At 42.8% G+C, this 19,449-nt stretch overlaps 1 protein-coding gene across 3 annotated transcripts in view; it reads right to left on the bottom strand.

Moving 5' to 3' along the window:
- Positions 1–19,049, bottom strand: part of LOC311203505 (zinc-regulated GTPase metalloprotein activator 1A-like) — a 32,793-nt gene extending 13,744 nt beyond the window's left edge. For 2 of the 3 annotated variants that reach the window (XR_014617977.1, XM_084278228.1), the window contains exons 1-9: positions 18,788–19,049; positions 17,652–17,738; positions 16,713–16,809; positions 15,454–15,545; positions 13,510–13,569; positions 11,832–11,869; positions 7,698–7,744; positions 6,950–7,036; positions 1,635–1,703 (exon numbers count right to left, since the gene is read on the bottom strand). Coding sequence is in view for 2 of the 3 variants with exons in the window: in XM_084278228.1 (XP_084134354.1) it covers positions 1,635–1,703; positions 6,950–7,036; positions 7,698–7,744; positions 11,832–11,869; positions 13,510–13,569; positions 15,454–15,545; positions 16,713–16,809; positions 17,652–17,738; positions 18,788–18,899 (689 nt within the window). In the remaining variant the exon portion in view is untranslated. The remainder of the gene's footprint in view (positions 1–1,634; positions 1,704–6,949; positions 7,037–7,697; positions 7,745–11,831; positions 11,870–13,509; positions 13,570–15,453; positions 15,546–16,712; positions 16,810–17,651; positions 17,739–18,787) is intronic. The other variant, XM_084278229.1, reaches the window with a different exon arrangement.
- Between the last annotated feature and the right edge of the window lie 400 nt (positions 19,050–19,449).

The raw sequence follows: 19,449 nt of genomic DNA, 5'->3' as shown, positions 1-19,449 counted from the left end.
TATGTAAGCACAGAAACGTATTTTTTTTTAAAAACCCATAGTGAAACACAAAGTTACTTCCAAGAAAGATCATAAAAATCCCAAAAGCTCGGTACCTAAATAATAACCAGTTTTCCCTAAATTGGAAAGCCAAAGCGCTTCCCTGAAGCTCTTCCCAGCAGTCACTCTGCACACTTAATGTAGACCCTCCCACCGCACACACAAACTCCTGGAACACACGTTGCTTATACTGACACAGCACTAGCAAGCGAACCTGAAATACACTGCGAGGCGAGTGCTACTGTGAAGAATTTCAGCTCTCACATATGAAGCAGACAAGCATCATGTGGAACAGACAGCACTGATAAAACACACTTGGAAGAACAGCTACCTATAAACTTGCATACAAACTTTTTTTTTTAATATAAAAACAATATAGACTGTAGGTTGCACTACTAGCAACTACTAGCTTTCTAGATACAACTACTTCTTTAAAAAGAATATTAAAACATGAGACCTCAGAAGGGTAGCCAGTAATATTGAACTTTTCTAGCCCAATGTAGCATTACAAAGCAGTTCCTAAGATTAAATGTTTATAATGTAAAAAACACATTCTAGTCACTTGCTTGTCCCTTCTGATCAGATGTCAAGAGTAAATATTCTTCTCCACACTTTCCAACTACATTTGACAGTAACTTTAAAAAGTCAAATACACTTTAAGATTATGCCTATTTTCCCTTCAAAAGTTGCTTACAAAATGTTCCTTTAGTACAGGTTTCTTTATCAGAATATAGTCAAATAAATTACGCAATAGTACATAAATCAGCCCTAACAGCCTGAAAGACAGACTATTCTTCTAACATCCCGAGAAATACCATAACCAGAAGAAACACGGGTCAAAATTTCAATGAAAAAATAGCAAAAACAATGCAATTACTTTTTTATTCTTACAAGTTTCTTTGCACTGCTTTCAAAGTCATTCTGTCGTAACAACTTATTTGCAGCAATGATGGTAAATAAGAAAAATCCTTAAGCTGACAGAACAGAAAGAAAACATAATAGTACACATGATCAGGGAATAGGTCAGAGACAACTTGGCCTTGCAAGTTTCTTTTTAGTTGCAAGATCCATTTAACAAGTAAAGAGAAACTCTGAATTTCTACCTACAAACACTCCCTTAATCTTCAACATTTCTGGAACATGCTGAAGCCAATACACCTGTGTTATTTTTCAGGAACTTTGACAAATGCAATAAATGGCATCCCAGCTCAATTTAAACAGCCATATTCACATTAAACTTAAAACAAAATACAGGTTCTGGAGAAAAAAAAAATCCCAAGCTTTTGTAAAATCCACATCTCATGCAAAGAAAAAATATTTGCGGCTATATTGCAAAGTGCAATAAAACCCACTAGTGATAATCTCTATAAAATAAGCTACATCTTAACAGTGACTACTGGAGTGGAGGATGTGAACAGTAACAATGAACATGAAAGCACAGTACATTTTTACTTCTTTGAAAAAAAGTCCTTTATCTAGGATGCTTATTAGCAAAATAATACTGAATTAAATATTTCTAATTCAATAGTTTTCCTTTAAGCAAACATATGTAATAGCATACTTAAATCTGTCATAAAAGAATCAGGACCTGGTACCTATTAATAGTGGCCATTGAGTACCTTGATTGTTTTGTCTCCAGAATTTTAACAAGTCCATTTATTGACCTAAAATAAAACAGAAAAAAAAAATCAGAAATTAGATGTAAATGCAACCATATATTGCTTGAATAAGTTAACCTTGGAAAGCAGCATAAGAAGCACTACCACAGCAATAACTCCAACTGTTACCAACTCACTGCACAAACCAGACATCCCAACAGACTGGGATGTGACTTTTTCTACTTCTTAAATAAGGGCTGATGGACTTTACAAGTTCTGCCAATAAACTACTTACTAGCGTTTTCCTACCCAAGATTTCTCATGATACACTCTTCTGGGTCTAAACATTTTCACTTTGAGAATCAGTAATAAAGTTGTAAAGAATTTAGAAATGTTAGTGTTTCATCTCGGCAATCATGGCATTGATAGAAAAAGATGGGACATGTCCAACCACTAATTTGTTTCAATCCATTGGTTCTTCTTCTTCTACATCAATGACAATCACTTAGGACTTCCTCAATGCGTCTTTGCATTTATTAGTGAACTCTATCTACTAGCCTTTAGAGAGGCAGGGTTGCACCCATCAGCACCCATCAACAACTCCTCCCCTGCACTGCCCAGAGCAGTGACTCATTGGGGGAGCTAAGGGTGACAGGAATTATCCCTCTCCATACAAGAGAGCAGCGAACAGGACCGGCAAACAGGGCGTGGTGCATCAGAAGGGCGCGGCGTGGCAGTTCGGGCAGGCAGGACAAGCCTCCCCTCCTAGCTAGCTGAGAGGCTAAATTCAGAGGACCGGCTCACAGAGTACAAAGGGCGAGCTGAGGGTTCCCTGTCTGCTGTGTGAACAGACAATTAACCATGGTCTCCACCAGGTGGAGAGGTTCCCCCTAAAAATCTGGGGCAACCCCGACAGATGGCCTGCCTAGGGATGCTGCGGTTCATGTCTCAGGCTGCAGGGAATGCCTGAGTCTGCTGCTGCCAGGGAAAAGAGGCAAGCACCTAACCTGTGTGAGGTGTGAGCAGGTCGATGATCTGCTTTGTTTGGTAGTAGAACTAAAGGAAGAGATCGAAAGACTGCAAGCGATCAGGGATTGCGAGCGAGAGATTGACTGGTGGAGTAGCTCCCTGGCGTCCCAGAAGGAAGAGAGTTGGGAAGACACCTCACACCTGAAGACGGTCCCCCCCTCTCTGCCCATGCCAGGTAAATGGGAGTGACCCAAACCCCGAGGAGGCCTGGAAGACAGTCCCAACTCACCGTCCTAGGCATTCCCCCCGCCTACCTACCCACTCCCACAGGTTTCCCTAAGCAACAGGTGTGGGGCCCTGGTAGTTGAGGAGGAAGTAAGTGAGGAGATTAATGGAGCCCCTCTGTCTCAGAGGAAGCGGAAGCCTAGAGTGAGGCGATCATCTGCATGCCTCCAGACTGCCTGTTAGGCAAGAGAGAAAGGTAGTTGTGGTAGGTGATTCCCTTCTCAGAGGGACAGAAGGCCCTATATGTAGACCAGACCTATATGTAGACAGCACACCTCCCTACACGCAGGGAGGTGTGCTGTCTCCCTGGAGCTCAGGTCAGGGACATTACCAGAAGGCTACCAGGGCTGGTAAGATCCACTGACTATTATCCATTACTGATAGTTCAAGCAGGCAGGGACGCAATCACAAAGTGTAGCCTGCAAGCTGTCAAAACGGAATTCCGGGACCTGGGGCACTCTGTTGAGGAGGGGGGGAGCCCAAATAATATTCTGCTCTATCCCCACTTGTGGGAGGAGGGGCTCAGAGCAGGACAGGAGAACCCACAAGTTGAATGTGTGGCTGAAAGGCTGGTGCCAGCACAAGAACTTTGGGTTTTTTGATCAGGGGATGGTGTACTCTGCTCCTGGCATGATGACTGCTGATGGGGCTCACCTGTCCTACAAAGGAAAGTGGATCCTTGCCCAGGAGATAGCAGGGCTCATTGATCGAGCTTTAAACTAGTCAGGAAGGGGGAAGGGGATATTAAGAAGGCTGCTGGGGTTAGGCTTCGGGAGCCACAACGTGAGTTGATGGTGCAAAAAGGTAAATACCAACAGCACAGTGGTGGACTTGGGGACGTTTTTCCACGTGAGAGTAGGGAAAATTCTGTGGATTGCCCTGATTACTCCTCAGTGTAGCCACTTCTGCCAGGAAATTTTGCACGTAGCATGGGGAACAAAAAAGAAGAATTAGAGGTCTTCGTGCAGTCGCAGGGCCACGATCTCATTGCAATCACAGAGACGTGGTGGGACAACCTGGATGACTGGCACGCTGTCATGGATGGCTATGTGCTTTTTAGGAAACATAGGCTAGGGCAGCAAGGTGGAGGAGTTGCTCTTAATGTGAGAGAGCACCTAGAATGTATTGACCTCCACCTGGGGAAGGATGAACCATCTGACAAGTGCTTGTGGGTTAAAAATCAAGGGGCAAACTTGTATGGGTGACATTGTTGTGGGAGTGTGCTATAGGCCCTCTGATCAAGAGAAGCGAGTTGATAGCGCATTCTATAAGCAGTTAGAAGTAGCCTCAAGATCCCGGGCACTGATCCTTATGGGGGACTTCAATTACCCAGATATTTGCTGGGCAAGCAACACGGCCAGTCGTATGCAGTCCAGACAATTTCTGCAGTATGTTGAAGACAATTTCCTGCTACAGATGGTGCAGGAGCCTACAAGGGGAGAGCGGGTGCTGGACCTTGTTTTCACTAACAAGGACGGGCTCATTAGGGAAGTGAAGGTCAGGGGCAGCTTAGGACAAAGCAACCATGAAATGGTTGAGTTCAAGATCCTGGGTGGAAGAAGCAAGCCAAAAAATAGGATAGCAACCCTGAATTTTGGAAGAGCTAACTTTGATCTCCTCCGCTACTTAATAGGAGCTATCCCGTGGGCTACGCTGTTAGAAGGTAAGGGAGCCTGTGAGAGCTGGCTAGCATTCTAACAGTGCTTCTTCCAAGCACAGGAACGATGCATCCCTTTGAGTAAGAAATTGGGAAAGAGGCAATAGACCTGTGTGGATGAACACGGAGCTATTGAGTAAACTCAAAGGGAAGCAGAAGGTCTATGAATTGTGGAAAAAGGGTCTGAGCACCTGGGAAGAATACAGGAATGTGGTCAGGGCCTGTAGGGACGTGACTAGGAAGACTAAAGCCCACTTGGAAGTGAAGCTGGCAAGGGACATAAAGGATAATAAAAAGGGTTTTTTTAGATACGTGAATAGTAAGAGGATGACCAGGGATAATGTAGGTCCCTTGCTGAATGAGGAGGGTGTCCTAGTAACAGGGGATGCTGAGAAGGTGGAGATACTGAATGCTGCCTTTGCTTCGGTCTTAACTTCAAAGGCCCCCTGGGACCCACAGACACTGGATGATAGTAGGAATGTTTGGGAAATGAAGAATTTCCCTGTGGTTGAAGTAGGGGAGGTCCAAGAGCGGCTCAAAGGGATTAATGCACACAAATCCATGGGCCCAGATGGTTCACATCCACATGTGCTGAGGGAGCTGGCAGAGGTGATTGCTGAGTCGCTCTCTATCATCTTCAACAGGTCTTGGAGGACAGGAGAAGTGCCTGAAGACTGGAGGATAGCCAATGTCACTCCAGTCTTTAAAAAGGGCAAGAAGGAGGAACCTAGTAACTATCGGCCAGTCAGCCTCACCTCTGTCCCAGGAAAGGTGATGGAACAGCTTGTTCTGGACGCCATCTCCAAGCAATTGGAAGAGAAGAAGGTCATGAAGAGTAGTCAGCATGGATTCACCAAGGGGAGATCGTACCTGGCCAATCTCATAGCCTTCTATGATCTCATCACCAGCTGGGTAGATGGAGGGAGAGCAGTGGATGTCATCTACCTTGACTTCAGCAGGGCCTTTGATACTGTCTCCCATGACATCCTGATAACAAAGCTGAGAGAGCATGGGATAGATGAGTGGACAGTGGGGTGGGTTGAGAATTGGCTGTCAGACCGAGCCCAGAGGGTTGTGATTCATGGAGCAGAATCTGACTGGAGGCCTGTTACTAGCGATGTTCCCCAGGGCTCAGTGTTGGGTCCAGTCCTGTTTAATATCTTGACGACCATGATGAGGGAATAGCATCCACCCTCAGCAAGTACACTGATGATACACAGCTGGGAGGGGTGGCTGACACACAGGAACACTGTGCTGCCATTCAGAGAGACCTGGACAGGCTGGAGAGTTGGGCAGGGAGAAACAGATGAGGTTCAAGAAAAGCAAATGCAGAGTCTTGCACCTGGGAAGGAATAACCACTTGTATCAGTACAGGCTGGGGGATGACCTGCTGGAGAAGAGCTCTGTGGAGAAGGACCTGCAGGTCCTGGTTGATGACAGGTTGGCCATGAGCCAGCAGTGTGCCCTGGTGGCCAAGAGAGCCAATGGAATCCTGGGGTGCATCAGGAGGAGTGTGGCCAGCAGGCCAAAGGAGGTGATCCTTCCCCTCTACTCTACCCTGGTCAGGCCCCACCTGAAGTACTGTGTCCAGTTCTGGGCTCTCTGGTATAAAAAGGACCAGGATCTCCTGGAGAGAGTCCAAAGAAGGGCTAAGATGATGATTAAGGGCCTGGAGCATCTACCCTATGAGGAAAGGCTGAGTGAGCTGGGACTGTTCAGCCTTGAGAAGAGAAGACTTAGGGGGGATCTAATTAATGTCTATAAGTATCTTAAGCATGGAATGCACGGGGAATTAGCCAGCCCCTTTTCAGTGGTCTGTGGAGACAGGACAAGGGGCAATGGCTGCAAGTTGGAGCACAGGAAGTTCCGCACCAACATGTGGAAGAACTTTTTCCCAGTGAGGGTGACAGAGCCCTGGGACAGGCTGCCCAGGGAGGTGGTGGAGTCTCCTTCACTGGAGATATTCAAGACCCGCCTGGACGCTTATCTGAGTGATATGTCCCAGGGAGCTGCTTTGGCAGGGGGGTGGGACCCAATGATCTCTCGAGGTCCCTTCCAACCCCTACAATTCTATGATTCTACAATTCTATGATTTTTTTTCCTAATGCTAATTCAGTAAAATGGGAACAGCTGCTCAAAAAAGTATGACCGTGGCCACTTCAAAGGCCTGTTCCTAAGAAGTAACATCAAAACTTACCTAGATTGGGAAAACATTAAGACTGTTTAAGCACATGAAATGCCTTTCAAAAGAGGCAGTCTCTTTTCCCTTCTAAGCTAATGATTTGTGTCAGTATAATCATGAGATCTGATTTCTGAATTAATAGCAAGAAGGAAGTAGCTATGTTTAAATAAAAATTACCTATGAGCCAGTACATGGTTAGTTATGCTAAAAGTTTCATACCTGACAGATGTTCTCACTCTATTCAATTCTTCTCCTGAAACCAGATCTGTTTTATTGATGATTACAAGATCAGCTAATGCAACCTGCCTATGCATTAAGAAAAAAAGAAAAAGAAAAAAGACAGTATGAACAAAGACTTTTTCTGTAAGGCAGAAACATCACCTCCACCACACCACCAAAAAATCAGCATGAGTTTTGTCATTAGAAATTAGAACATCATGGACTGTCACTGAAGTGATACTACTGGGTTCTCCTTGAGGTGCTGTTCTGTACTGTCAGAGGCACTTACCAAACCACAAAGCTTGCTGATTTTTTTTGTTGTTTTAAAAAAATGTCATCTAACCTGAAGTGCTTGCTGATTTATAACTTCAAAAGCCCCTGTTTCTTTTGCATGTAGTCTTCACAAAGTCATAATTCAATCTCCCTGCTTTACGAAGACTTCTATCATTGCGGCTCCACATGCAAAATATCTACAGTTCCACTGTGAGCACCTGACAGATGCTAATATACACGTCTTTCTTCCCCATCGCAGGTGGTTCCCCTTCATTTACATCAAATTCCATCCATACAATACCTATTAGAATACAATATGTATTTAGAAGAGTCAGATCCTGGCAAAAAGACCAATCTGCCCTGGTTTATAGGCAAAGCAGGACAAAAAAGCCTTATAAAAGAAGCTACTTCAAACAAACTTTTATACAGTGCAGTTCCTAACTGTGACATATAAAATTAATTTATACATCCATACCGAGATGCTTCATTGACAAGACCGTCTGGCTTTTCTTCTGTCAAGTGCTAGACAAAAATGAAAACAACTGGATTAAGCCTATTCATAGAATCACAGAATACCCTGAGTTGGAAGGGACCCATAAAGATCATTGACTCCAACTCCTGGCTCCACACAGGACCAGTCAAGTGAGAGCATGGGCCTGAGTGCATTGTCCAGATGCTTCTTGAGCTCAGGCAAGCTCATTGCTGCTCCCTGGGGAGCCTGTTCCAGCGCCTGACCACATTCTCAGTAAAGAACCTCTTCCTAACATCCAACCTAAACCTCCCATCACAGTATCATGCTGTTCCCTTGGCTTCTATCACTAGTTACCAAAGAGACGAGATCAGCACCTATCCCTTTACTCCCCCTTGTCAGGAAGCCACAGACCACAATGAGGTCTGCCCTCTGCCTCCTCTTCTCCAGGCTGTACAAACCAAGAGACTTCAGTCTTTCCTCATAAGACTACCCCTCCAGACCCTTCACTATCCTCACTGCCATCCTCTAGACACTCTCCAATATTTTTGTGTCCCTCTTGTACTGTAGTTCCCAAAAATCATTTGAGGTGAGACCACACCAGCACAGTGTAAAGCAGGAGAATCCCCTCCTGCTGGGCCAGCTGGCGATGCCATCCTTGATGCACCCCAGGATGCTGTTGGCCATCCTGGCTGCCTGGGCACACTGCTGGCTCATGTTTAACTTGCCATCAACCAAGACCCCCAAATCCCTCTCAGTATGGCTGGCGTCCAGCATCTGATCCCCCAGTCTGGATGTGTAGTCAGGGCTGCCCCTTCCCACCTGCAGAATCCGGCACTTGCCCTTCTTAAACTTCACGTAGTTGTGACTGCCCAGCTCTCTCTGTAAGGTTTCTCCACTCTCTTTTTCCCAGTGAGGGTGACAGAGCCCTGGGACAGGCTGCCCAGGGAGGTGGTGGAGTTTCCTTCTCTGGAGATATTCAAGACCTGTCTGGACGCCCATCTGTGCAATATGAGCTAGGGAGCTGCTTTGGCAGGGGGGTTGGACCCGATGAACTCTCAAGGTCCCTTCCAACCCCTATGATACTGTGATTCTATGGTTACAGAAGTTTATGATTTCTTTCATGAAAACTATTTTATCATTAGAATGCTAAAGAGAAGGAAAACTATATTTTATTAATTACTTTTCAGATTTACAATGAAGTAAAACAAAGTCATAATGACTAACAGTAACCATGGTAAAACACATCTGAAAAAATGAAAGTGTGATCATTTTACTAATGAACATGATGTAAGTTAATTCTTACGAGATGGGTTAGGCTTGCGATAAAGGATTTCATAGAGATAACAGCATACTCCTTTTCTCTGAAAGATTTGACAAACTGTACTTCTATAGTAAAAATCTGTAACGCTTTCTCTGTGTTCATAGAATCATAGAATGGTCTGGGTTGGAAGGGACCCCTAGGATCACAGAGCTCCAACCCCGATGCCACAGGCAGGGACACCAACCTCCAGCCTGGATCTACACAAGGTTGCCAAGGGCCCCATCCAACCTGGCCTTGAACGCCTCCAGGGACGGGGCATCCACCACCTCTCTGGGCAGCCTGTTCCAGCACCTCACCCCTCACTCTGTAAAAAACTTCCCCCTAATATCTAATCTAACCCTTCCTTCCTTTAGTTTTAATCCATTCCCCCTTGTCCTTCCATTGTCTACCCTTTTAAAGAGTCGATTGCCCTCCTGTTTGTATATTCCCTTCAGGTACTGGAAGGCTGCAATGAGGTCCCCCCCAAGCCTTCTCTTCTCCAGGCTGTGTTTGTACAAATAAACCACTACTCCTTGGCAAGTCTGCCCAACTTGTGTGTTTGTGGTGTTTGTGGTCTGTTCAAACTGTAACTGGGCTGAGAAGTCAGTTCACACTGTCAAATGCAGCAGTTCTGATCATGTTGCAGGAGTTCTTTATCACCTGTCTGTCCAAGCTAATGTGCTCAAAGGAGAATTAGTAAAAGGGAAAAAAAAAGGGCGGCCTATCAAGAAGCTGCATGAAGTTTAGCTTAACATAAAACCTCACTTAATCTTGGCAGAGCCACAGACTGCACTGAAGTGGCAAAGGTTCAGCTTTAAGTTGCTTCCTGCCCACTCTGCCGTGGAGGCAACAATCTCCGGGAGAGCAGCATCACAGACACCTGGAATCAGTGCAACTTTATATTGATGCTATAATATTAGTAAGAGCTCACTTCTTACACCTGGTATCTCTGTGAAGATTAGAGTGTATTCCTTCATCTGCTCTAAATGTACCAGGACCATTACTTTTAAACTTGGTTTTAAAGACACAGTAATATCAAATCAAAGTGGAATTAACTGTCACGGGAAATACATAAATTAAAAAATCTATAAGGCTATTTTTTTTTCAAGTGCAATTATCAAGCGTCTAACATTTTTTGACTTAAAAAAAACAGTGTCAATCTGTCACCTTTAAGCAAAAAAACAAGCCAGAACCACTTCCTGATTGTGCATAACCTAAGCAGAGTATTTCAGATAAAGCCATCAGAGTGATAACCCAAAATATCAATTACCACTTCAGTTTCAATTTGTCAGTCTGGTCACAGGGTACTATTTTTCAGCTTTTCTTGCTATGGGTTGGTTCTCTGGAGCATGATGCCCTTAAATTGCTCCCTATTATCTCAGTGTCATTGCATTCCCTGTATGGCTTTCAAAATTCTTTGAATCACAAGCAGCTGTTGAGGTCAAGCTTTGCAACCAGAGGTATTGTACAAGTTAGGGAGTACTTTATATATATGAAAAGACTTTAATTTGGCACATAACTAAGGAAGTCAGAAGTTTCTAATATTTGAGTGAAGGTCTGTGCTGTATAGTATTATGATTAAATAATGTTAGAGTTTTTGAAGAGCTTTCTATAATAACAGAAAAGCTGAATATTTAAAATATTTGTGTTATTTCTGACTTACTACTTCAAAGTTTAAATTTTTTTATAAATTTTTTTAAACAGTAATTTAGCACTGCTGTGTGCAACACAGTAATACTTGATTCAAGCCAATAAATCAGCATTGCATGAAGAGAAAGAAATAAAGAGAACAAAATTCTTCCAAGTAATAAAACATACTCAAAACGAGTACAGGGGTAGCCAGCTGAAAGGCAGGCTGACTTAAGGCACACTGTGGTTTCTTATTACAGCTGAGCTGATTTAAAAGTCAGTTTCTGCTAAACCAGCTATCAAGTCCCTTTCCCTCATTCTTCCACCAGCTCCTCCACAAAAGACCTTGCTAAATACAATGGCTCAACCCACCAAGCTGGCTTGCTATGGGACACATTAGTTCCATCCTAGCATCACACAAACTATTAAGAGGACAGGACTGTCTCCTTCCAGTAAATCAGCTATTAGATCAGCTCAAGTAAAATGAGAAATCCAAATAGTCCAAACAAAATATAATCTTTTAAAGTAGGGACTGCTTCCTTATTTTTAAACCATTATTCTTCGTTCTCTCAGCTGTTTGCAGCCACTATAAAATACAGAGGTATTAAAAACACTTCCACAGCATGAGTTGCTTTACCATGAAGACATCCTTTCTTATAGTTAATATTGAATCCTGCAAAATCAATACCTAACCAAAGCATTCACTTTCTACATTATTAAGTCACAAATAGTTATTTTTATGAGTAGCTGTTACAAAAGAAGTTGGCCTATTTTATTTAACCTCAGTTTCTGCTGTTGTCTAACCTCACTGTTCTATAGGTGTATTCCTACATTACACTTTATACGTATTCCTCTAATACCTGCTCTTTTTGTCTGCTTCGGTCTAATGAAGCATCTTTTAAGATGAAATGGTACCTAGACACTTGAGACTCCTGGCTGAAGTGATAGAAGGAATCTGGTATCTAGCAATCCTGTGACTCTTAGTAGACATTCTGGTGCATTGGCAAGAATCAGAGTTCCTACGAATATCAGTACTTCCCTGTTCCCATTCAAAATATAGAACTAATATACCACAGTAACTGAAATACTTCCTCACCCCTTGTAAGAATTAAAGCCACTGTAAAAATGTAATTCATCTCCATCAACCTTATTGCAATAGCTGTTCTAACACTGCAGTTTTAAACCATGTCAGAGTTCCAGTAACTTACCTGCAATCCATGCTTAGCATCAACAACAGATACGATACCTAAAAAAGAGAACAATTAAAACAGAATGTGCTGAAAGCAGCTAACAACTCAAACTTCTTGTACAACTATGAAAGTAGCAGTATCACCATGTTTACAACTGCTTGTAATACTTCCCATGCTTCTAGTTTATCTGACTGATTTGACATCTGACTATTTTCTTATTTGTTACTCATATCTGAGGTTTAAAAAAACAAGGTCTACCAAACCAAGTGAGATAAATCTTCACAAGGTGGATGCCTCTCCTCCTCTGTCCACAACAGGAAATTGGCAGAGGTGCACTTTTACAGGTTACAAAAGCAAATTAAGGGGACTGACTGAGGCGAGGCATGCAGTTACTCTGATTCCAAGGGACCGGGAATCTGCAGTTCTCTGGCAGAAACTTAAGATGCCGTTTTCTAGTCAACTGAATGTTTCCCTGGCTAGATGGCTATTTCACAAGCTGACCCAAGTTTTATCACCATATTTTTCCTTAAGCCAAAAAGCAAGGTTTTTCCCCCTGCATTTTAAATAAATAAATATTAACATTCAAAGCACTCTTTAACTACGTATAGCGATGACTTAAACCTGGGTAAACTCAAATTTTTATTATAACACAGCAAATACAGGGGTTAACAAGAGTACAATTGGCAAAGAACGCAGAAACCAAAAGGCAGGAAAGTGCAGATATTTGACAAGTTAAGAGATCAAAAAGAAACAATTTTGGAAATGCATCAGAAAAAAATTCTAAGACCCATAATATTACTCATAAACAGTGTTTTATAGCATTTAATTAATGAGGGTTTTTTGCCCCCTTTCACCAGAATCAACATCCCTCTATTATCTGATTACTTAGCAAAGCATTACACAACTTCACTGAATTTAGTAAACCTCAACAGCTCACCAAGTAGATAAAACAAGCATCAGAATAAGCAAGTGGGTCTCTAGTCAAATTTGGTGATGTGATGATATCTATAAAGTAGAATATTCACAGGGACAGAAGTGTGTTTGGGTTACTGCTCAGACATTGTTTAACTTAGGGTTTATTGTACTGACTTGCTTTGCTAACAGCACTACTTCAGAAGAAGGGCCAAAGGACCGATGAAGAGCAGGCTTTGCTCAAAAGTATCCTTGGAGAACAGCTGAGAGGCTGATAAAGCCTGTCCAGGCAGGTGCAAGAGCTGGGGCACTGCCAGGAAAGAACAAAGTCAACAACAACTGAGGGAAAGGTAAGGGTGGCAGGAGGAGATTGTGACCACTCACCCTATTAAAGGGCTACGCAAATGACCCCCCCACACCTTCAAGGAGCACGCGCACTAATTTCAATATACTTGACCAAGAGGAGATGATGCAGTAGTTGCTAACCAACTAGTGTCAATTCAGGTCAATAGGCTCTAGGTTCTGTGTGTAGTGTGCTGTATTTGTGGCATTAGCACCTCACACCCGTCTCTCCACAGACATGGAAAGAATCCAGTTCCTCTGCTCTGTGTGTATATCAGTGCACTGCACCCCATGTAACAGCCCTGCTTTTGGGACAGCAGTGAGAATGAAGATCATGTATTTCAAACATTTTCTGAAACCTTGCCTTAAATGATACTGATACATTATATTAAATCCAGATATGGAATGCCAATACATTAGACAACAAACCTGCACTTCTTACCGTCAAGATAGATGTCACTTCCCAGCTCGGAATCGACCCAGAACATGGAGGCCACAGCTCCTGAAAAGAGCAGTACATTTAGTTGCAAAAATGACATCTTCCAGTTGACTTTCAGGGTTCAGACATTTCACAGAAAAACTCTTACTTGTAGTGCTGTACTTGAAACTCTTCTCTTCCAAACTCAGAAGCCATTATAGATGTCAAATACCCATCCTCACATTTGTCTTAACACCTACCAAATCATTGTATTTTGTCTGTACATCAACTGCCATGACTACAAAACGTTTTAAAAATCTCACCAGTCCAGATGTATGTAAAATGTGTAGATTACTTTTACTCAGTAATATCAAGTATCTGTCATTGCTACGCTGCAATGCTCCCTCCTCTCTAGAACATTCTGCACTACTCCTCTTTGCCTTTCAGACATTGTTGCTAGGTCATGGTACACATGCGCAGGACACAGCTAAAACCATTACATAAAAATTGAATTGGGACACGTGGGAGTAATCAACCAACTCCTAGGGTCCTTTTCCACTGATTTGTAAAAATTCTCCTATGCAGTCTCCTGTATCATAAATCGACAGGATAAAGTAAATCAAGAATAACTGGGTATAGAAAAGAATACTTTCCTTAATTATCTCAGGTCTACAAGAAAGCTTCTAGCTTTAGATAATTTTAACAATTAGAACCACATTCTAGGAGGGACCTGGAATCTATCACTTGTGTACTACTCTATTTCTGTTTTCTTTGAAAATAGCCTTGTAAAACAGATTCTAGCAACTGTAAGATGTGCCTTTTTTGGGCTTTTGTTTTTTTTTTTTTTTTTTAATCTAATCATAACAAAACAACTTAAGATACATCAATGTCACAATAAGAAGGAGACAAGCACCTGACAGCAAAAACAGTAGTTGTTTTCTTTCAGTTATCAGATCCTTAGTTGCTGGCAGGCTAAGACTATTAAGGACATCAGAGGGGAAAAAAAATACCAGAAATTAAACTCATTCCAACATGTAAACCTGTCCAAACGTCACTCTGTATCAACAACAAATACCCGTCAGTGGTTCATGGTGCTTACTCATGCAAGATACAGCAAGGGCCACAACATCTAATGGTTTTCTGGTATCTATTGATTTTTTTTTCCAAAAAGCTTAATAGTTTTACAATTTGACCCAAATAGAATTTGTGTGTAACAGAGGCCAAATCAATGTCCTTTCTTTTGAAGAAAATTACTTTACCATGACAACTATTTAGCTCTGAGCTGGAAAGCATCGGTCTCCTAAACGGGAAACTGAATTTCTGATAAGAATTTCCTCCAATCTCGATCAACAACCCATTTTTAATTGAGATAGTTCAGAGAAGATTGTTTTATTAAGAAGATTCATTATTAACATGAGCTCAAGTTTAAACACTTATTTATAATAGATATCACTACAGAGCGCATAAGAAATTGGTAAGATTATTGGTCTGTTCATACCAGAAGAATGTGTTAGCCTGTTTTGTAGCACAGTTTATGACTTCACACAATGTAAGGCTTATAATAACCAATGTAACATTACATCAGATGCTAATAATTTATACTTTAGAAGGAGCAGTGTAGAATAGCAAAAGCCTACTGAAAACTAGTTGTTTCAGAGGATGCTTCTTCTCCGAGCCTTCTCCAATTTCTTCTCTTGACAGAAATACATTTCAACTAGATTTCTCTTAAGCCTTAGAGTCAATTTAGAGCAAGTTCAAAAAAACTCAAAACACCCAAACAACTCCACCCATAACGCTGCTTCTGCACCTTACCCACTTCAATTTTAGTCTATATAGCAATCAAAGCATGTGCCTGAAAACTCACCAGTTTGTAATACATTTCACACAGTGAACTGACTGGGAGCAAATAAGCACTTCATAAAACCAGAATAATTATCATGGTTATGAAAACCCATAATATAAAACTACCTGGATCTGCCAAACCGGTTGTTTCTAACAATATATAGTCAAATTTTCCTCTCTTTTGCATCAGGTTCTCAATAGCCTTCACACCATTGTCCCTGTAAGAAGAAATAATTAAACCTGAGAACAGAGAACACAAGCCAAAACATGTATAAACACGTATCTTCTGATGCAGAACACAGTGTCAGTATCATCCAAGCAAAGGCCCAAATCAGGACTTAACAGTCTACAATGACTATTCAAGCCTCTGCTCTAGTATTAGGCAAACTGTAGTTTTTTTGTTTCATTTTAGTCTGAAAATAGCATTTGCCTACTCCTAACAGGCAAATTAAAGGTGATTTAAATGAAGATTCATTTACAAACATTTAAAAACCTGTAGGTTTGCATAAATATGTAGCTATTTGGTTTGAAAACTGAGATTACAAAAGGAAAGGGGGTACATGGAGGGGGGTAGGGAAACTGGACCACATTCTTCTGCCTTTCAACATCACCTACAGCAAAATTAAGATGTGTCATTTATTTAAATCTCAGCTGATTAAGTCACCCTGAAGCAGAAACGTATGGCATTTAATATAAGAAACCAATGTATATAAAACCTGGCAGTAACAGCAGAATTCTTTACATTGCAGTAAAATGTAATACAATGGGGTATTCTGTTTTCCACTTACTATCCCAATTCAAGGCACAGGATGAACTCTTCCAAATTTTCAGGGCAAACAGACCATCACCTTTGTTACACACTCAGCACAAGCAATCCAGCATTCAAACAATCAGGGTAAAATCATGCCCAAGAAACAAACACACTCCTGATTTTTTACTTGACCATCACTTTATAACTGGGAATACCATGTTTCATTATGCCACCAAAAGGCCTCTCATTAAAGTATTAACTAAGAGAGAAACACCGCACAAGTATCTAATGTGGTAATTAGGAAACTTTAGTTCCAGGCTCCCTGAATCTTTAGCTCTCTGCACAAAAGAATGTAACACTTCACAGAAGAGAGATAGCTCCATACCCTTCAACACCTCAATGTCATACAAGTTGGTATTTATTTTTCTGAAATACGCTAAGTCTGAACCAGTAAGGCAGTAAAAGGAAATAAATTTCTACCTCCCAAATTCCAGTTCTTGCTTTATCTGACAGAAGAAGTCACTAACAATACTACCATCAGTTTTAGGAATCAAATCCTGGATGCCTTCTCCTTTCCTCAGCACTCCCCCCAAAGCCCCACTTTGCACAAACTTGCATAGTAGTCCTTCCTTACTTTACTGAACAACACATGCAGCCATTCCTGAGCTCCAGCCATTCTTCATAGAGTTCTCCCCCTTGACTGACGGCCAGGGATTTCTCCATGGCACTTCCTGGAAACATAAGTAGCACTGTAATTTTAACCTTCAACTTTGAATGAAAACACCTGCAAGAGAGACATGAAATATTCAAGTTGCTACACATTCTTTAATCCTGGATTGTATCCCCCCCACCCAAGAGCACATTTCTGACACATTCTTCAGAAATTAGTATTTTCCATTTTATGAGAAATTGGAATGTCAATGTCAGGTGGTTCTATAAAGAGGATGAAAGTACACCAAAAATTCTACAAAAGAAAGGCAAGTCAACCTCTATCTTGATACCTAATAGAAGCTCTGTCTGCACACTTTATTTTAGGCTCCATGATCAGAACAGTGAAATGCATCTTTGTTGACGAAAACAAACAGAAAACCCACCAACAACACAGTGCAAGCTCTAAGCAATGCTGATTCTGGTACGGACACACAGTTACAGCTGTAACAGTTCAAAATCCTAAGAAGGAAAAGCAAAGAACTATAGACACCAAACACACATCTCCGAGTTTTCTTGGTCTAAAAAACTTTGTGATTCATAAGTGGCTGAGGGGAAAGAATTGGGAAAGGAATCTACCAACACATTATTTTAATTTCCATCTGCTTGAAAACAAATAGGATAAATGGAGGTACAGCACTTCCAACAGAGTACTATATTCATTTCTTTGTCTCTGAGGGACTGAATCTATGTAGAGTAAAACATACTATTATTTTAAGAATTCCAGCCAACATACTTTTTGGCCTTCTGAAGACTAGGAGGTATGTCATTAACTTCAGTAATAAAACTACCACATTCTTAGTTTCCAGAAGTTTTATGTATTTGTCATTTTACATCTAGAAAAAGTTTCTGCAAGTTTACATACCTTCTCCAAACTCATTCAGAATAACTGCTATTCTTTTATTATGGTGTTCTGACAGTATGTAATTTAGAAGAGTTGTTTTTCCCGCTCCTAGAATACAGACCATGTTTCTATTAAAAATTTTTAAAGCTTAAGTTTTCAAATAAAAAGCAAATACTATTGCATTCATGCATACTCCACACAAATCTGATCTCTTTTTTAATATGAGTTTTCATTCTTGTAACCTGCTCTCTATTACAGTAATGTAAAAAATAATTTGTAGAAGTATTTGGCCCCATAAAACTATCAGCACATTAAACCTCAGCTTTAAAAGACCTATAGTTTTCCATTAACTAAGTGCCTGTGCTTGATGAACTCACAAGTTCTGTATCAGATGAGCAGTCTTTTCCCAGAAAACATTGTTTTTATGCTCCTCTCACCAACGGGGCACTTACTCTTCTCCCACTCACCACCTTTTCTGACAAGCTCTTTTGTCATCACTTATCACCAACGAGCTACTGCCTCGACATGAGGCATAGTTGAGCAAGACATTCACAGCTCCTGTAATACCACAATACCAACAGTTTTACCCCACACATGCAATCCCAACTAGGGAAATTCAGTACAGCAGTCTTCCTTCCCTGCCCATAAGGCTTTCTGAGAGTATGATGCAGTGCAAATTTACAACTTTGTGCTGGAGATCCTAAATTACACCTGATCTTTGCATAACTATATTTGAAGCTCCGAATAATTGTGTTAGTGTAGGAGAGAGAAGCCAAACCTCGCATCTGTAAGACTGCAGTTAAGTTCGCAATTAACTGAGGCAAATTCATTACGCTCTTCTGACATGAAGTGGCAGGAGGACATTTGTCCAACGTGGCCAGAACAAACCAGACCCTGAAAACAGGCTGCTAAGAGCAGCAATTGGAGGCTGGACAAGTGTTTGAAACCGTCTGCAAATCTAACCGGAATGGCACTGAGAAGGAGCAGGATGAGGACGCCTTTCTGCTAGGCGCTCAGGGCCTCCCTTAGCCGCCCAACTCGCGGGCACGGAGGCTACAGCGCCCCGTCACAGCCCGGCCTCACACCCAGGGGTTTCCCGCAGGCCTTTCGTAGAGCGCCGGGAAGAGAGCACGGAAGCGGGGCAGGCCGCGCCTCACCTAAATAGCCCGTGATGATCGTCACGGGGATCTTCCTGCCGGGGCCGAGCTCGGTCTCCTCCGCCCGGGCGGCGTTTATCGGGACCAGGTCGGGGCAGTCCTCGTCCTCCATGAGGCCGCGGGTCGCTGCAGCTCGGCGCCCCGACTAGGGAAGACGGAGAGGCGGCTGCGAGGTGGCGCGGCGCCGACACCCGAGAAGGGCTCTGCCTCCCCGCAGCCGCATTCCTGCGACCCCCAAGCCCCTGCGGCCAGGCGCCACCACCCCGTCACTCACCTGGGCCCTCCTGGCGTGGCGCCTGCCCGACGTCACTGACTCACCAGGCAGCAACAGCCCAGACGTCCGACATCCCACCCACCCTCCTCTTTGCGCATGCGCTTTAACCCTACCGGAGGCGGCCCGACGGGCTCCTCCACGCAGGCGCAGCGGAACGGAAGGGACACGGCGTGGGGTAGGGGTCAGCTGTCCGTTAACGGCCGGCAGCGGGGTGGCCTGAGGCGGGGGTATGTGAGGCTGTGGCCCCGTCAGACACGGCCTGCCAGCTAGGACTCGGGAAGGGAAGCGCCTGTTCCTGCCCACGTGGGAACGCTGAAGGAGTCCCGGTCCGATCAGGAGACCGTCAGCAGGCTGGTTGCGCGCTTCCATTGGCCACCAGATAAAGCCG

This window comes from Gallinula chloropus (assembly GCF_964237585.1).
Source record: "Gallinula chloropus genome assembly, chromosome: Z".
In the NCBI taxonomy this organism is placed as follows: Eukaryota; Metazoa; Chordata; class Aves; order Gruiformes; family Rallidae; genus Gallinula; species Gallinula chloropus.
The sequence above is the reverse complement of the archived record's forward strand: the minus strand, read 5'-3'. Positions and strand labels throughout refer to the sequence as shown.